Source organism: Schistocerca cancellata, chromosome 5 (genome assembly GCF_023864275.1).
Source record: "Schistocerca cancellata isolate TAMUIC-IGC-003103 chromosome 5, iqSchCanc2.1, whole genome shotgun sequence".
NCBI lineage: Eukaryota > Metazoa > Arthropoda > Insecta > Orthoptera > Acrididae > Schistocerca > Schistocerca cancellata.
The window spans coordinates 81315960-81334813 of record NC_064630.1 but is presented as its reverse complement, the minus strand read 5'-3'; the positions used below and the strand labels follow the sequence as shown (position 1 = coordinate 81334813).

General features: G+C 39.6%; 1 protein-coding gene across 1 annotated transcript in view; it reads left to right on the top strand.

The window, feature by feature from the left end:
• Positions 1-18364, top strand: part of LOC126187605 (JNK-interacting protein 1) — an 89597-nt gene extending 71233 nt beyond the window's left edge. Inside the window, exon 6 of the mRNA XM_049928794.1 lies at positions 18182-18364. Within this exon, the coding sequence (XP_049784751.1) occupies positions 18182-18364 (183 nt within the window). The remainder of the gene's footprint in view (positions 1-18181) is intronic.
• The last annotated feature ends 490 nt before the right edge of the window (positions 18365-18854 follow it).

The window sequence follows — 18854 nt, the reverse complement described above, 5'->3', positions numbered from 1 at the left end:
CTTTCCTTTTTCACGTGCTTCGTCTGGGTTGAATCGATTGCTTATTTTGTTTGATCTGATAAGTGCCGTTTTCTCTGTTATAGGTGTTTACATCACTCTAAGCTGAAAATGTATCACTGTACTGTGTCATGCATTGTTTGTCGCATTCTGATAGTGCGTGTTTACGGCCTGTCGCCGTTCGCGGCATGGCTTGCTTTTGTGCGCGCTACCGCCGCTTACAACTAAAAAGAGGCGAATCATCTCATTAGCGAAGCAATGTCAAGAGGCTGCTATTTATTGTTACTTACACTGCTGCTTTCTTTGAGAATGATCAACAAGAACTAAATAATAGGCTGCATATGATAGAACATGTTCTGAACGAGAGTTAGGCGAAAATTTTTCTCCGTTTGAAAATCTTTGCGGCCGCTTCTTTAGTACATCAAATTCTGCACAGAAATTAGTCATCTTAGATTTAAAAATCTAGTCAGTTGCCGTGGTTCATTTCTGACTGTATCACTATTAGGCTAAGAATAATACGAATATAAACATGACACGATAAGTGTATTCTTCCGCGTTTACTGTTGTCTCACTCTAGTTTCGTAGTTTATTAGGCAGACAGGATTTAAATGAGATAGCAACAAACACAGAAGAACACGTGGCAAAATGTTTATATTCGTATTATTCTTATGGTGAATGGTGAAGAGAATACTGCTTGTGATTCACATTTCATCAGGTTACTATTAGCAACCATCTCTTCTCACAGGTAGGAAAAAATTCAGAACGTAGAGTTGGCCATATTGAAAAACATCCCAGTCTTGCCAGTCGGACTTTCGTAGTACATTGAAATTCTAATACATTCGAAGATGAACAATACGGAATTTGTATTTACTTCGTTGGATAATGTATGAAAATGCAGTGGTCAAAACTCGGGGCGGAGAAAAAAAAAGCTCGTCTTCCACCTTTTTTTTAAATTTATTTACTGACGCAGAGGTTTTGGCGCCAGTATTTATCTTTGTGCCTACAAAGCATGTCTGTGTAGCGCTACATATATTCGACGGCAGAAGTTAGTTGTGGCGGCACCTACCAACATTTTTCAGAACTTCCGCTTGCTTTGCACTCGATTCTAAGCCGCAGGCGGTTTTTTGGATTACAAAAACAGGAAAAAAAGTGCGGCTTAGATTTGAGTAAATACGGTAGTTCATTTGTCATCGCCTCTCTTGTAGAATCAGCATGGATTGATCTGAAATCAGAATATGACAAAATAAATGGTGATGAGCACCCAGCTTAGAGCCTAATCACCTTCTTCTTTTTCCTGTCCTTAGCAGACCATCTGAGTGGCTGCTCGGAAAGTTCAACTATGGTGGTGGCCGCCTCCTCCTCCTCCTGACAGTTGGCGCTGTGGAAAATCTCCTCCTGTACTTGGAGAGTCTCCTCCACAATACCAACAATGTTTTGCCACTAAACCAGGGTGAAGCTGGCCCTGGCATTGATTAACTTGATGGATTCAGGGAAGAGGAAACTGAGTAGTGTTTCTTGCTGCTCAGGAGGAAAAGGATAGGGATGCTGGGGAAAGGTGGTGTAGTTTGACCAGGAGGGTTGAAAGATTAGGGATTGAGATTGGGATAGATGCCATGCTATAGGGATGAAGCTATCTTGTCAACCACTGGTACCGAACTGCCGATGCCTGGAAGGGAGGCAGGCAGGTGGTATTGCTGCAACTAACACTGTGGGGAGCACTGACAACCAGGCAGCTCTACGCACTGCCTTCACTGATGTTACTGGCTCTTTGTTGCAGATTGTATCAGGAGCAGTCTGCTGCATCTCTGCAGTGGCCACGGAGACATCCACTGTATGGTGACATCCACCCCACCCTCAGCCCTCTTGGGAGAGAGATAGCGCAAGTGGGTGTTTCTTCTTTTTGTGCCCTCAGCTCCTCCTGCAGCTGGTGTTGAACTGCTTTCACATCTGCCTTCAAGGCAGCCCTCTCTGTTGCAATGCAGTCTGAGGGTGGTGGCCCCATCTTGAGTGAGAGGGGGGATGGGGGGATGGGAAGGTGGCAGCAGCCATCTCTTCCTGTTTAGTGCCACTGGCAGCCTTGTGAGTGGGTTTTCTTCATCTTTTCTCCTTTTCACAGCTCCATTTTGTGATGTAGCTGCAGCCACAAAAATTCATCGTGTGTCTGTTGCCACAGCTGACACAGGTTGGCACACTTTCATGTGTTTCCATGCACTTCATACATGCCACGCCTTCTTTGCAGTGCTTGGCAATGTGGCCAAGCTTCTGGTGGTAGAAGCACTTCTTCTTTCTCTTTGCATTCATCTTGTTCCAGTCTGCGGTGCCAGTCAGCTCGAGAACCTTGACTGCCAGGTGCTCCACAATGGTACCAAGCAATTGAGACTTTGGCTTCTCCTTCACTTTGCCTTCCTTTCTGTGTCCAGACATGTTTGAATGAGTAAGAGAGTGAGACAAGGGTATAATGATGTGACCCACATCAATTTGGGCAGCAGTTTTTAACTGTCATAGTCAGGTTGTAGCCATGTATGGTACTGTGTGTAGATGGATGAAGCACCTGCCTCATTTAATATTGGTTCTTGAAATTCTGTACATAAGTTTCGTGGGATAGTTGTTTTTTATCTACCAGTTCATATTTTCCAGCATTTTTGTTATGTTCTCTCATGGGTCAGACAAACCTGTGACTATCTGTGCTGCATTTCCTTCTACATGTTCAATATATCCTATTAGTCCTACCATATCTCCTATTAGTCCTACCTGGTATGGGTCCCAAACACTCGATCAATATTATAGGAGGGGTGACACATGTATTTTGTAAGCAGTTTTCTTCATAGGCCAATTGCATTTTCCCAGTATCTTATAATTGAAGCAAAGTCTGCAACCTGTTTTACCTATGACTGAGCCATTGTGTTCATACCGTTTCATATTCAAATGGATTATTAAACTCAAAGATTTTTGTGAGTCAAATGATTCCAACTATGCCAACAAGATCATATCATTTTATATTCACACACATTATTACGCACAGGTGTTTGTACGAGTTGACTGATTCGAGTTGTGATTCAATGACACTGCAGTCAGAATATTAAAAGACATGTTGCAGCAACCATTTACAATTTATTTTTAGACCCAAAACTCTACAGTGATTTACCTATGAAGCCAGTACTCAGTAGTTTATCCAGCCTTGGTGGTCAAATATTAACAGTAATATGTGTTCACCAATAAGGTACAGATTATAGAAGAAAACTACTATCTCAGACTCAGTCAAGTTGTTTGCAGATAGATTACAGGAAAAACACTGAGGAGAAAAACTATGGAGCAGAAAATGTAGCTGGAAAATTTTAACCTTTCTTACATATTCCTAAAGTACAATGAGTCTTGTTTTCCATTAAAACAAACAAGGGAAAGCTGAAACAGAAGCAGAAATAAGGGATCAACAGCAACTGGGATTAAGGTACTTTGTGCTAAAAAGAGAAAGCTTAAACATTTCAGAAAACAAACAGCATACTCATGGGCATCTACACAGCACCTTCCTATGCCAATCTTTTTTGGGCCATCTAGAGGAAACTTTCCTAGAGTCTCAAAATCCCAAACCCCTTGTCTTGTTAAGGTCCATCAATGATATCTTCATGATCTGAAGTCAGGGCCATACACTGTATCCTCATTCCTTCACAATCTCAACACCTGGTCCTCAACACAATCACCACATTACTGGATACTGATCCCCACCTCTCTATTGGCTCCACCCACAACTCTGTCCATCACTAACTACCAAATGAACCTGTATTTCGACAGATTCAGCCCTTCCTTCCCAAAAAATCCCTCCTGTACAGTTTGGCCTTCTGTGGACGGTGTATCAGCAGTGATGAGAACTCTCTTGCCCATAATGCTGAAGGTCTCAAGAGGTCACATACAGGCACTGTCCCCAAACATAGACTGCAAAAAGATTTACCATACCATATCCTCACATACACTGAATTCTCCCACCACCCCCAAGTATCAGCTACATCTACATCTACATCTAAATACATACTCCGTAATCCACCATACGGTGCATGGCGGAGGGTACCTCGTACCACAACTAGCACCTTCTCTCCCTGTTCCACTCCAAACCAAACCGAGGGAAAAATGACTGCCTATATGCCTCTGTATGAACCCTAATCTCTTTTATCTTATCTTTGTGGTCTTTCCGCGAAATATAAGTTGGCGGCAGTAAAATCGTACTGCAGTCAGCCTCAAATGCTGGTTCTCTAAATTTCCTCAGTAGCGATTCATGAAAAGAACACCTCCTTTCCTCCAGAGACACCCACCTGAGTTCCTGAAGCATTTCTGTAACACTTGCATGATGATCAAACCTACCAGTAACAAATCTAGCAGCCTGCCTCTGAATTGCTTCTATGTCCTCCCTCAATCTGACCTGATATGGATTCCAAACGCTCAAGCAGTACTCAAGAATAGGTCGTATTAGTGTTTTATAAGCGGTCTCCTTTACAGATGAACCACATCTTCCCAAAATTCTACCAATGAACTGAAGACGATTATCCACCTTCCCCACAACTACCATTACATGCTTGTCCCACTTCATATCACTCTGAAATGTTACGCCCAAATATTTAATCGACGTGACTGTGTCAAGTGCTACACTACTAATGGAGTATTCAAACATTACGGGATTCTTTTTCCTATTCATCTGCATTAATTTACATTTATCTATATTTAGAGTTAGCTGCCATTCTTTACACCAATCACAAATCCTGTCCAAGTCATCTTGTATCCTCCTACAGTCACTCAATGATGACACCTTCCCGTACACCACAGCATCATCAGCAAACAGCCACACATTGCTATCCACCCTATCCAAAAGATCATTTATGTAGATAGAAAACAACAGCGGAACTACCACACTTCCCTGGGGCACTGCAGATGATACCCTCACCTCCGATGAACATTCCCCATCGAGGACAATGTACTGGGTTCTATTACTTAAGAAGTCTTCGAGCCACTCACACATTTGGGAACCAATCCCATATGCTCATACCTTAGTTAGGAGAGCCTCCCTCATCACCCAGAATCACCCTGGACTGGAGCAACGGAACCACATCCTTCACCAGCACTTTGATTATCTATCATCATGCCACAAATTGTATCCCTGTGGAAGACCCAGATGCAAGACCAATTCAAACCATCCACCCAGCACTTCATACTTCAGTCCATCACAGGCTTATCCTACCCATCAGAGCCTGGCCACCTGTGAGTGTACAATGTCATATACCAACTCTGCTGCAATCACTGCATGACCTTTTATGCCAATATGCCTGTCCACCAGAATGAGTGGCCACCATCAAACTCTGGCCAAGAACAAAATAGACTTCCCAGTGGCTTAACATACAGGTGAGTGTGTCATGCTTTATTTCAGTGGTTGCTTCATGACCCAAGCCATCTGGAGTCTTTCCTCCATCATCAGCTTTCCTGAAATACATAGATGGGAGTTATCCTTACAAAATATCCTTCACTCCCAAAATCATCATAGCCTCAGTCTCCGTTAACCGACAACCCCCTACACCCTCTACCAAATGGCTGCTCCTTCCTCTGTCCTATCACACCTTCCAATTCACATCTCCATGTCACTTTCATCATGCCCTGCTCCCGCTGACTCGTCACCTGTACATCACATGCCAAGCCCATGCAGCTGCCAATACTCTCTCTCACATTCGTAGCCAGTAAACTGGCTGCCTCCCTCAAAGCTGCTAGCTACCTGCCCCCAAAACCCGCTTCATGCCTGCTGCCTCTCTTTTCCTCTACCCATGCTATCCGTAACAATATCCAACCCCATCCTCATCCATCTGCCAAACGGCTCTCCTGGCATTGTGCATCCAGCAGGCAGTATGTAGATGTGTGTGTGTGTGTGTGTGTGTGTGTGTGTGTGTGTGTGTGTGCGTGCGTGTGTGCTTGTGTGCTTGGACACCCTCTAGCTCAAAAAAAGATTTGTCCAGAAGCTAGCAAAGTTTTCATTATTATCCATCTGCCTGTGATTGACTCAGTACCTCTACTATTCTGTGAGTTTTTATCTTTATGCCTAAATTATTTACATTCAACCACAACTCTCCATTACTAAAAATAATAATGTGCTTATTAATCAGAAACAAACAGTGAGAATACTGCATAAGGTATATCACTGCACATTTTACAAAAACATTTTTTAATCATCTTGGAATTTTTACTCTCACTTCCCAATACATTTACTCCTTAATTATTTTTGTTGCTGACAGTAAAAATCAGCTTCAGCTGATCTGTGATTTACAAAATCATAATGCAAGACATGAGAATGATTTTTGTGTAAAATTTACTAACTTGTATAGAATTTGAAGTGTTGTTATGTACTCTGTTTTGAAGATAATCAACAAGCTCCCAACTACAACAAAGCAAGAAATTGGAAATATCTTCCAAATCAAAAAAATAATAAATAAATAAATAAATAAATAAATGAAAAACTAATCTTGTTAGCAATAATCCCTCCAAATTATCTATATTGCTAGATTCAAGGACTGAAAAGTTTTATTGGCTACATGGTAAGTATCAGTGTTCATTTTAAAGCTGCATGATGAGATGTAATGTACTGTAAACTGAACCCAGTGTTTCCATAGGTAGGTAAACATTTTCTCTGAAAAATAGCATTGTAGTCAAGTAAATATGTAACTACCAACAGCAGATAAACAGCAGCTATTTAGTGTTTCTAAGAAGGCAGGCAATTTTTTCCCCAAAACATCAGCTCTCTTTCAAAATTTACATGATTCAAGTTAGCTGACATAAGCATGAATAACACTTATTATTTTGGTAGGTTGTTGTTAATGCAGTATACAGAAAAAAGTTTAAATAGTTAAATTTGTTTTGTTAATGCATACCTTGACCTGTTCCATATCCCTGAAGGTTCTTCTTGATGGGATTTACAGATCATGATGAATGAGTGAATGAATGGGATACAACATTTTTGTATTAAGCAAATCTTGAGCAAGTTAAGAATGTTTGCACCACTTTGAAATCTTATCAAGCTCTGACTAGATATTTGTGCTGCTTTCTTCAATTCAATATAGATGATCACCTCATGTGCAAAATTGTCTGTCAAATCGTTAATATACAATGTGGGCAGCAAGGGTTCCAAAACATTTCCCTGGGACATGACTGAAGTTACTTCTACATCTATTGATGCTGTGTCCTTCCTACGAAAAATATACATCACAAATTTCATGTGATACTGTATCCCTTATGAACGCACTTTTGTTAATGATTTTTAGTGGTGTATTGAATTAAATACTTTTTAGAAGTCAAGAAATACATCATCTACATGACTGCTTTGATCCATATCTATCCGTGTGTTATCTGAGAGAAGTATGAGTTGCATTTTGCATGGTTAATGACTGGATTTCATGCTAGTTGACATGAAGTAGGTCATTATCTTTAAAAAATCTCATTATGTTTGTGCTCAGAATATTGTTCTTAGATTCTACACACATGCGTGTCAATGGAGCAGTATTGTGGGAGTAACATAATTGAGTAATTGATGTGTGATATGTGCAATCAGTCATGCAAAACTCAGCATGCCCTCATCTCACATGAAATCCTGCAAACCATGGACAAAGGGCAACAGTCAGATTCCATATTCCCAGATTTCCATAAATCATTGGACGTGGTGCCACACTGATGACTGTTAATGAAGCTACAAGCATACAGAATAGATTAGCAGGTATGTGAGTGGCTCAAAGATTTCTTAAGTAACAGAACCCAGTATGTTGCCCTCAATGGGGAGTGTTCATCAGAGACAAGGGTATAATCAGGAGCGTCCTGGAAAGTGTGGTAGGACCAGCAAGCAGCAGTCAGCGGCTGTTTGCTGATGATGCTGTGGTATATGAGAAGGTATCATCATTCATTGGCTGTAGATGTATACAAAATGACAGGCAAAATTTCTAGTTGGTGTGATGAATGGTAGCTATCTCTAAATGTAGAAAAATATAAGTTAATGCAGATGAGTAGGAGAAACAAACCCATAATGTTCAAATGCAGTATTAGAAGTTGGTGCTTGACACTGTCACATTGATTAAATATCTGCGCATAGTGTTGCAAAGCAAAATGAAATGGAATGAGCATGTAAGTATTGTAATAAGGAAGGCAAATGGTTGACTTTGGTTTATTGGGAGAATTTAAGGAAAGTGTGGTTCACCCATAAAGGTGGCTGCATATAGGACACTAGTGCAACCCATTGTTAAACACTGCTTGAGTGTGTGGGATCCACACCCAGGTCAGATTAAAGGAAGACATTGAAGCAATTCAGGGTCAGGCTGCTAGATTTTATACCAGTAAGGTTCAAACAATGCAAGTATTATGGAAATGATTCAGGTATTCAAATGGGGATCACTGGAGGGAAGGTGATATTCTTTTTGAGGAGCACTATTGAGAAAATTTAGAGAACTGGCATTTGAATGGAAAATGATTCTACAGGTGCCAATGACAATTTAATGTAAGGACCATAAAAACAAGATTAGAGAGATTAGGACTCAGACAGAGGCACATAAGATAGTCATCTTGCCTTTGAACTATTTGTGAATGGAACAGAAAAGGAAATGACTAGTAATGGTACAGGGTATCCCCTACAACTCACAGTGTAGTGGCAAAATATGTATGTAGATGTAGATGAATATCAGTTAAGGTCAGTGCAACAGAGGTTAACTGACTACAGAATTACGTTTAACAAGGACAAGTGCATCATCAGTGAACCAGTGGTAGCCTTCGTCAGCTATAAAGTGTCAGCACATGTCATCACACCCTTACCTGGGAAGTTTAATACTTTACGTGCCCTTCTGCAGTCACAGGATTATCGACAACTGAGGTGTTACTATGACATGGCTAACTTTTACCAGTGCCACCTCCCAGGAAATGTAGCAACACAAATGGCTCCCAATAAACATGCTGGCAGGCCACATGACCCCTCTAGTGGACACCAGAGCTGGAAACCACTTTCAAGGACTCGTAAGAGAGCCCCACTGATAGTGTAGCACTTTCTTATCCTGTTCCTGGGGTGCACTCGGCTTTGGTTGTTGACACCACCTGATACACTGACAGTACAGCATTACACCAAACAGTGAATGGACAATGGCAACCTCCGAGTTTATTTTCCCAAAAACTGCAGCCCAGATAAACATGGTGGGACACTTATGATGTTGTACTTTTAGCCATCTACGAGAGGATCTGAAATTTCCAACCTCATTTCAAGGCCCAGCCTGTTACCATATACACTGGCCACAAAAGCATCATGTCAGCATTCCAAAAGATCAGCAAGTGACTTCACCACTGTTCAGTATTCATATCAACTACTTCAATTATTATTGAATCGCTCCTCCACTGGCTTCTGCATCAAACTGTTGGGTGCACTTTCTGCTGTGGCAAGTAAATGGTAGGATGTATTGAGGAACAAACTGAGGCCTTACATCACATATCAGTTTAGACAGACAGTTTCCACAGCATCCATAAACTGGTGCACCCTGGGGCCAATGCATGGTAAAATGATGATTGATCAATTTGTGTGGTCTTCAACCAGAAAAGGTGCATGCACTTGGGCTTGTGTACATACAGAGCCAATGCACTGAGATTGAACATCACATGTGGGACATTTTCCGGTGTTAACGAGGAGGTTCATGGGCATCCACATTGACCTAGTTGCCCCTCTTACCTCTTCTGAAGCTACAGAGATATATTCATGGTGGTAGGCAAATGTACACAGTGGGAAGAGACTGTTCTGATCAAGGATATATCTGCTGAGGTGATTGCTAGGAGATTCGTCAAGACCTGGTTCACACATATTGGTTGCCCTCTCCATATCACTACAGACCAAAGCCAACAGTTTGAATTCAATCTTTTCAATGAACTGTCAACATTTTGTAGTTACCATCACCATTGTACCACAAGCTGCCACCTGGCAAGCAATGGAATGATTGAGGGATGGTACTACACTTTAAAGGCCAACCTAATGTGCCACGGTGATGCTTGGACTCAAATGTTGCCCCAGTTCTGCTAGGACTGTGAACAGCCTTCAAAGCAGACCTCAGTTCATTTTCAGCAGAGATAGAAAGCCATTGCACATTTCAATAGACTATCTCGCTCCTCACCATTGCCAGATGAGTCACAGCTTCCCCATCTGGCGAAACAACTGTTGGACAATGTAGCATGAATGCATCACCTTCCTGTGTCATGCCACAGATCTCACTCAATTTTTGTGCATAAGGCGATATTAGATTGCTCTCATTTCATGCTTCACATGGATCTTGTCCACTCACCACTACAATCTCCCTAATCTGGACCCTTTGCAGTTCTAAAGTGAGGGGAATACACAGTGGATAACATTCAAAATGCCAAGTGCACCAAAGCCTCCAAGAGGAGGTTAAGACAATCTGTATTTTACCACCAACTTCTGAAGGCACTATGCCAACACCTGGGAACCACTACTTCACACTTCTCCCCTGCTGTCTCCTACCAATGGTGCACCTTCCAATCTCCACTCCCCGAAATCAGCTGGTCACCTATTACAGTTATGTGTCCACTGCACCCAGCCATCCACAAACGAACTGGCCATGTACCGTAATTACTTGAATCTAAGCCGCACTCGAATCTAAGCCACACCTGAAAAATGAGACTCGAAATAAAGGAAAAAAAATTCCCGAATCTAAGCTGCGCCTGAAGTTTGAGACTCAAAATTCAAGGGGAGAGAAAAGTTTTAGGCCGCACCTCCAAACCGAAACAAAGTTGGCCCATTGTAATATGAGACACAATTTAGGTCGAATGAGTAACGATACAGCTACAGTAGTTTGGTTTGAGTCGTAAGCTTAGCAGTTAAGCTTTACCACATAGCCATTGCTATGCGTCAGGCGCTCCGTCCATATTTATACGGGTACCCTTCCTTTTTCACGTGCTTCGTCTGGTTTGAATCGATTGCTTATTTTGCTTTGATCTGATAAGTGCCGTTTTCTTTGTTATAGGTGTTTGCGTCACTCTTAAGCTGAAAATGCATTACTGCACTGTGTCATGCATTGTTTGTCGCATTCTGATAGTGCGTGTTTACGGCCTGTCGCGGCTCGCGGCATGGCTTGCTTTTGTGCGTGCTACCGCCGCGTACAATTAAAAAAAAAGAGAGGAATCGTCTCATTAGCCAAACAATGGCAAGAGACTGCTATTTGTTGTTACTTACACTGCTGCTTTCTTTGATAATGATCAACAAGAATCAAATAATAGACTGCGTATGATAGAACATGTTCTGAACGAGAGTTAGGCGAAAATTTTTCTCCGTTTGAAAATCTTTGCGGCTGCTTCTTTATTACATCAAATTCTGCACAGAAATTAGAGTCATCTTAGATTTAAAAATCTAGTCACTTGCCGTGCTTCATTTCTGACTGTATCACTATTAGGCATAAGAATAATATGAATATAAACATGACACGATACGTATATTCTTCCGCGTTTGCTGTTGTCTCACTCTAGTTTCGTAGTTTATTAGGCAGACAGGGTTTAAATGAGATAGCAGCAAACATGAAAGAATACATGGCAAAATGTTTATATTCGTATTATTCTTATGGTGAAGAGAATACTGTATGTGATTCAAATTGCATCAGGTTCCTATTAGCAACCATCTCTTCTCACAGATAGGAAAAAATTCAGAACGTAGAGTTGGCCATATTGACAAACATCCCAAACAGTCTTGCCAGTCAGATTTTCGTAGTACACTGAAATTGTGCTACATTTGAAGATGAACAATACGGAATTTGTATTTACTTCGTTGGATAATGTATGAAAATGCAGTGGTCGAAACTCGCGGCGGAGAAAAGAAACTCGTCTTCCACTTTTTTTTTTTTTTAATTTATTTACTGACGCAGAGGTTTTGGTGCCAGTATTTATCTTTGTGCCTACAAAGCATGCCTGCGTAGCGCAACATATATTTGATGGCAGAAGTTAGTTTTGGCGGCACGTACCAACATTTTTCATAACTTCTGCTTGCTTTGCACTCGATTCTAAGCCGCAGGCGGTTTTTTGGATTACGAAAACCGGAAAAAAAGTGCGGCTTAGATTTGAGTAAATACGGTAGTCAAGTTCAAATCCCCATTTATCCCTGATGCTCTTCACCTTAGAGAGGGGGATTCAGGGTGGGGGCTGTGTGTGAGAGTGACATAATATACTATAATCAGAATGAGACAGTTACAGTGTTTCTTTAACTTTGAGGTTCTCTTTAATCTTTCTGTTCTTGTTAGTCTGCTAATGTGTTTGCATCATGATTTTTGGTTGTATGTAATAAAAGTGAATTTTATCACACCAATAATACATGTATATGTTATATAAGTAGACATATATGTGTTCCTACACTGTGGTAGTTTAGTGAAGCACTTCTAATACTCATCTTGTAGATGAATAGGTCCTGTGCTTTTTTCCAACTACTGGGCAAAATTTATTGTTCAAGGGATCTGTGCTATATTGTATAAAGGAGAGACCAGTTCAGCTTAAAATCCTGTGTAGAATGTGACAGTGATTTCATCATGCTCTGGAGTCTTGTACAATTCAAGCAATTTCAACTGTTTCTGAAGGCCACTGACATTAATACCTATCTCACTCATTTTGGCAATGCTGTAAAAACTTAACTTGGCACTCATACTGAATCCTCCTTTGTAAAGAAACATTTGAAAACAGAGTTCAGCATTTCTGTTTTTACTTTGCTGCTCTCAGTTTGTATTCATGCATCACCCATGTGTGTCTGGACACTAACTTTTGTGTCACTGACAGCCATTACATCTGAGAAGAATTTCTTTGGGTTTTGTGAGAAAGCTTCAGTAGCATATTTCTACAGTAATCATTGAATTCTTTATCAGTTACCATTTTCATACCCAAATGTGTTACATTTAGCGCCTCTCAGTTCATTGCTCTAGGATTTCTTCATCTATTGTGCGGTAGTCATTTACCTTTAGAAGTTTCTGTATAAAGACTGTATACTATGTAGGGGCCCTCCTGTCATGAACTGTTCTGCACTTTGATAATCATAGTTGCTACCAGTTCTTCATGGTCATTGATACAAGCTCCAATGCAGACATCCCCAAAGCGCTGATGTCTCTTTATTGCAATTAGATCTAATGTACTTCTGTCTTGGGAAAACCTCTGATGTTTGCCTAACTTCTCACCACTAGGCTTCCATGTAACTGAAGAAAGCTGTAGGCTGATGATGAAATTCAGGAAGTGTGCATGTGCAACTGGAAATATGGCCAAAATATTGATTTTTTTGCAATAATTATATTCTTTTCAACTAAAAACTGCATCAAACTATCACAAATTTTTATTGAAGGATGGCAATTATAGGCTACATTAAATAATTTAGAAAAGCAAAATTTAAGTTTTACTTTACCTCATAAGAGCTGGTTATTTCCCAGATTTGAATGAAGATAATAATAATAACAATAATAATAATGATAATAATAATAATGGTTTATTTGTCCATAATAACTTTTACAGTCATGGAAATAGTCAGTCAGTACATAGATGAACAATAATAATAGTTTAGTAGTAGAAATAAAGTACATAGAACATTAAAAATCCTTGATGGAGTACAAACATTTAGCAATTAACAGCTGCTTTAATTTTATTTTAAATATGTTTCCTTTTAACATTTTTATGGTATTTGGCAGTCTGTTGAAAAAAAATCTTCCAGCAGAAAATGGATTATGATCGATTGCTTTTTTATTTCTGAATTTTATGTGGTAATCCACTTTATTCCTTGTATTATAACTATGGAACTCACTATTTATTATACTGTGCTCCATATTTTCTTATACAAACAGTATAGACCTTAGAACATATAATGAATACACTGTTAGTTATTATACTTAATGAAGTATTCACTACAGGATTGACGTTTACTGTTGTTGTTGTTGTGGTCTTCAGTCCTGAGACTGGTTTGATACAGCTCTCCATGCTACTCTATCCTGTGCAAGCTTCTTCATCTCCCAGTACCTACTGCAGCCTACATCCTTCTGAATCTGTTTAGTGTATTCATCTCTTGGTCTCCCTCTACGATTTTTATCCTCCACGCTGCCCTCCAATACTAAATTGGTGATCCCTTGATGCCCCAGAACATGTCCTACCAACCGATCCCTTCTTCTCCTCAAGTTGTGCTACAAACTTCTCTTCTCCCCAATCCTATTCAATACCTCCCTCATTAGTTATGTGATCTACCCATCTAATCTTCAGCATTCTTCTGTAGCACCACATTTCAAAAACTTCTATTCTCTTCTTGTCTAAACTATTTATCGTCCATGTTTCACTTCCATACACAGCTACACTCCATACAAATACTTTCAGAAACGGCTTCCTGACATTTAAATCTATACTCGATGTTAACAAATTTTTCTTCTTCAAAACCGCTTTCCTTGCCATTGCCAGTCTACATTTGAGATCCTTTCTACTTTGACCATCATCAGTTATTTTGCTCCCCAAATAGCAAAACTCCTTTACTACTTTAAGTGTCTCATTTCCTAATCTAATTCCCTTAGCATCGCCCGACTTAATTTGACTACATTCCATTATCCTCGTTTTGCTTTTGTTGATGTTCATCTTATATCCTCCTTTCAAGACACTATCCATTCCGTTCAACTGCTCTTCCAAATCCCTTGCTGTCTCTGACAGAATTACAATGTCATCAGCGAACCTCAAAGTTTTTATTTCTTCTCCATGGATTTTAATACCTACTCCGAACTTTTCTTTGGGTCCTTTATTGCTTGCTCAATATACAGATTGAATAACATCGGGGATAGGCTACAACCCTGTCTCACTCCATTCCCAACCACTGCTTCCCTTTCATACCCCTCGACTCTTATAACTGCCATCTGCTTTCTGTACAAATTGTAAATAGACTTTCGCTCCCTGTAGTTTACCCCTGCCACCTTCAGAATTTGAAAGAGAATATTCCAATCAACATTGTCAAAAGCTTTCTCTAAGTCTACAAATGCTAGAAACGTAGGTTTGCCTTTCCTTATCTTTCTTCTAAGATAAGTCGAAGGGTCAGTATTGCTTCACGTGTTCCAACATTTCTATGGAATCCAAACTGATCTTCGCCGAGGTCGGCTTCTATCAGTTTTTCCATTCATCTGTAAAGAATTCGCGTTAGTATTTTGCGGCTGTGACTTATTAAACTGATAGTTCGGTAATTTTCACATCTGTCAACACCTGCTTTCTTTGGGATTGGAATTATTATATTCTTCTTGAAGTCTGAGGGTATTTCGCCTGTCTCAGACATCTTGCTCACCAGATGGTAGAGTTTTGTCAGGAATGGCTCTCCCAAGGCTGTCAGTAGTTCTAATGGAATGTTGTCCCACTCCGGGGGCCTTGTTTCAACTCAGTCTGTCAGTGCTCTGTCAAACTCTTCATACGGTATCATATCTCCCATTTCATCTTCATCTACATCCTCTTCCATTTCCATAATATTGTCCTCAAGAACATCACCCTTGTATAGACCCTCTATATACTCCTTCCACCTTTCTGCTTTCTCTTCTTTGCTTAGAACTGGGTTTCCATCAAGGCTCTTGATATTCATGCAAGTGGTTCTCCTTTCTCCAAAGGTCTCTTTAATTTTCCTGTAGGCAGTATCTATGTTACCCCTCGTGAGATAAGCCTCTACATCCTTACATTTGTCCTCTAGCCATCCCTGCTTAGCCATTTTGCACTTCCTGTGGATCTCATTTTTGAAACTTTGTATTCCTTTTTGCCTGCTTCATTTCCTGCATTTTTGTATTTTCTCCTTACATCAATTAAATTCAGTATCTCTTCTGTTACCCAAGGATTTCTACTAGCCCTCATCTTTTTACCTACTTAATCCTCTGCTGCCTTCACTATTTCATCCCTCAAAGCTACCCATTCTTCTTCTACTGTATTCCTTTCCCCCATTCCTGTCAATTGTTCCCTAAAAGTCATATTACTTATTGAAAGACTGCAGCCTAACAATTGTTCTGATTTGAATCAGTACAATACCAGAAATAAAGAAAAATTTTACAACAGCAGCCTCAGAACAGCACTCTATGAAAAGAGTCCACAATATGCAGGTTTAAAGTTAGCCAACACACTGCCCAGTAAAGCTATGATCCTAGCCACAATGAAGCTTAAATTTCAGGTAAAGAAATTCTGGTTACAAAATCCCTTTCATTAGAAGAATACCATACTTACAGATGTTCTCAAATTATTAGACTAAAGACATTTTTTCCAAAACTTTACATTTATAACATATTTACATCCACATACAGATTATATTTGTATGTTCAATACTTTGTATGCATGCCTTTGTTCTTAATCAACATTTTTATCCTGTTTGGCATATTTTTTATTAACTTTTCACATGACATTTAAATATAATTGTGATGGTGCCAGATTTCCTCTAGTTTCTCCATGAGATCTTGTTCGGCAGTTATTGTAAATTTCCTAATCCTCTGTTTGACAATAGCCCATAAATTTTCAGTTGGGTTCATATCAGGGCTATTCCCTGGCCAGGGCAACACTTCAGGTTGTTTTTCTTCCAAGCACTTTGAAACACTTTTGGCTTTGTGGCAAGGTGTCCCATTATGCATAAAAATGGCATCTTTATTAGGAAACCACTCATTTATTTGGGGGAAAGTTCCTTCTCAAGGATTTCTTTATGTTGTTCTTGCCTTATTGTCCCTTCAACAATGTGTAATCTGCCAGGACCTTTCATGGACATCACACTCCAGACCATAATGGAAGTTGGATGCTTCACACCTTGCTGCACACACTCAGCTTTGAACTGTTCTCCAGGTCTGCGATGAACATACTGGCTGCTTTCTTCCATCATAGTGAATACAGATTCATCACTGAAGCATACCTGAAGCATCTGTTCAAAATTGCAAGTTAGAAAAGTTGGGAATAGTAGCACAGGAGACCTCAACAGTACCAAAATTCAGATCTGCATTTCATAAGTATCAATAAAACTTCACAATTTCAAGCAAAAACTCCTAACCTTAAAGATCAGACCCACTTAATTTACCATATCATTGCATATACCTTAGCCCAGTCCTCATTTGTCCACTCTTGAAGATTTGGTTTTCATGGCAGGTGTAATTTTCTGTTTTTTCCTTGATCGACATGCCTTTAAAATACATTCAAACAGCCTCCTCCTCACTGTCTCCAAAACCTTTCAGCTGATGGTCCATGTCTGTAGAAGTAAGTTTGTGGTTCATTGTTGCCATGTTTGTAAGTCTTCTCATTGTTCTAGGGCTGATGTTTCTTTTACGTCCAAAGTTTCCTTTCCTATCTGGCTTGTATTTACCACCTTTCTGCACTGAGAGATTAATTCTGCTGACAGTTTTCTGTGATATTCTCAGTCTGCCAGCAATTTCTTGCTGTGTATAACGATTTTTAGCAAGAAGTGCCACCACAGCCGAGGTGTAACACCTTTTGTGTTCCTCATAACCTCACTTTATGTGTAAACTCCGTGACTTATTCCTGTAGCTAAAAACATGCAAGTTCACAACCTATATAATGTCTTGTTAATGTAGCAAGCTGAATAACCCCACAGAAACATAAAACATTACTGTAAACACAGTTTCAAAGCACGTACACAGACAACTAACACCAACACGATTTGGAGGGAAAATGACAAATGTTACCAACTGTGAAAAATTCAGTGATCTGTGAGTTGCTTGGAAGGGAAAATTCATGGTGGCAATCAAACCATTAAAACAAATCAATTATTACACTTTTCTCTCCTAATTTTGCACCATAAAACTTAAGAATATAAAAAATAATCATTTAGTCTAATAATTTGAACACGTCTTTACACGAAGAATAAGAAGTGCTTTAAAAAATATGTAAATAGTGTTAAGCAAACTATTTTACTTGTAATTTAACCATTTTGTTAATTGATGATGTGTTCAGAAGAATGTGTTATTGGGCTATGTATCAAGAATAGTAATCTGTTTCTATACGTATGCAGTGAATCATTCAGTGTTCAATAAAGTGTTATTATTATTATTATTATTAAACTACACATGTGCCTAATAATCCTCCTGACAACATTATGCCTTCCATATAATAATAATATTGGAGAAAACTGTAAGTTTCCTTCTTTCATGTACAATAAAATAAAAACTAATTAATCTTCTTACAGCCTATGGATTCACCATGTCACGACTATTTCTATTCTCTGAAGAATGTCTCATTCTGCGCTTTTCATCCACGAGACCATCGGTACATGGGATTTATTACAAAACATCCACAGCTCCAGCGGTTTGCTTGTCATGTCTTCATGGGTCAAGAGTCAACACGACCTGTTGCTGAAGCTGTTGGGTAAGTACTACAAGTTAATAATAAAAAGATGTAATGTATTAGGTTGGTGCATAAGTTCATAGCATTTTTGTTTTTCATGTTGGTATTCTGGTTGCTACGAGCTTATTTAATGATTGTCATTTTTTATTTGTAGTCCACTGTAGCTATTTGAGTCTACATATTGCCATTTTGTCATTTGGAGATAGTGGGTGTAGCTGTAGATGTTAGAAAATGGAGTGCCAAGTGGAGTAATTGAAACATTTCCAACATATTTGTCTGTTTGAGTTCAATAGAGGGGTGACAGCAGTGGAGACAGCCAGAAATATTTGCAACATGTATTGCGATAATGTTATTGGACACAGAGTGGCAAGAAAATGCTTGGTGATAACGCCACTGGCACAGCATGGCAAAAAAATGCTTTTCTCATTTTAAGGATTGTTTTGACATTAGCGATTCTCCATGTTCATGATGACCTTTGTGGTTTCATGAAGACTGTTTAACCACATTATTCCACA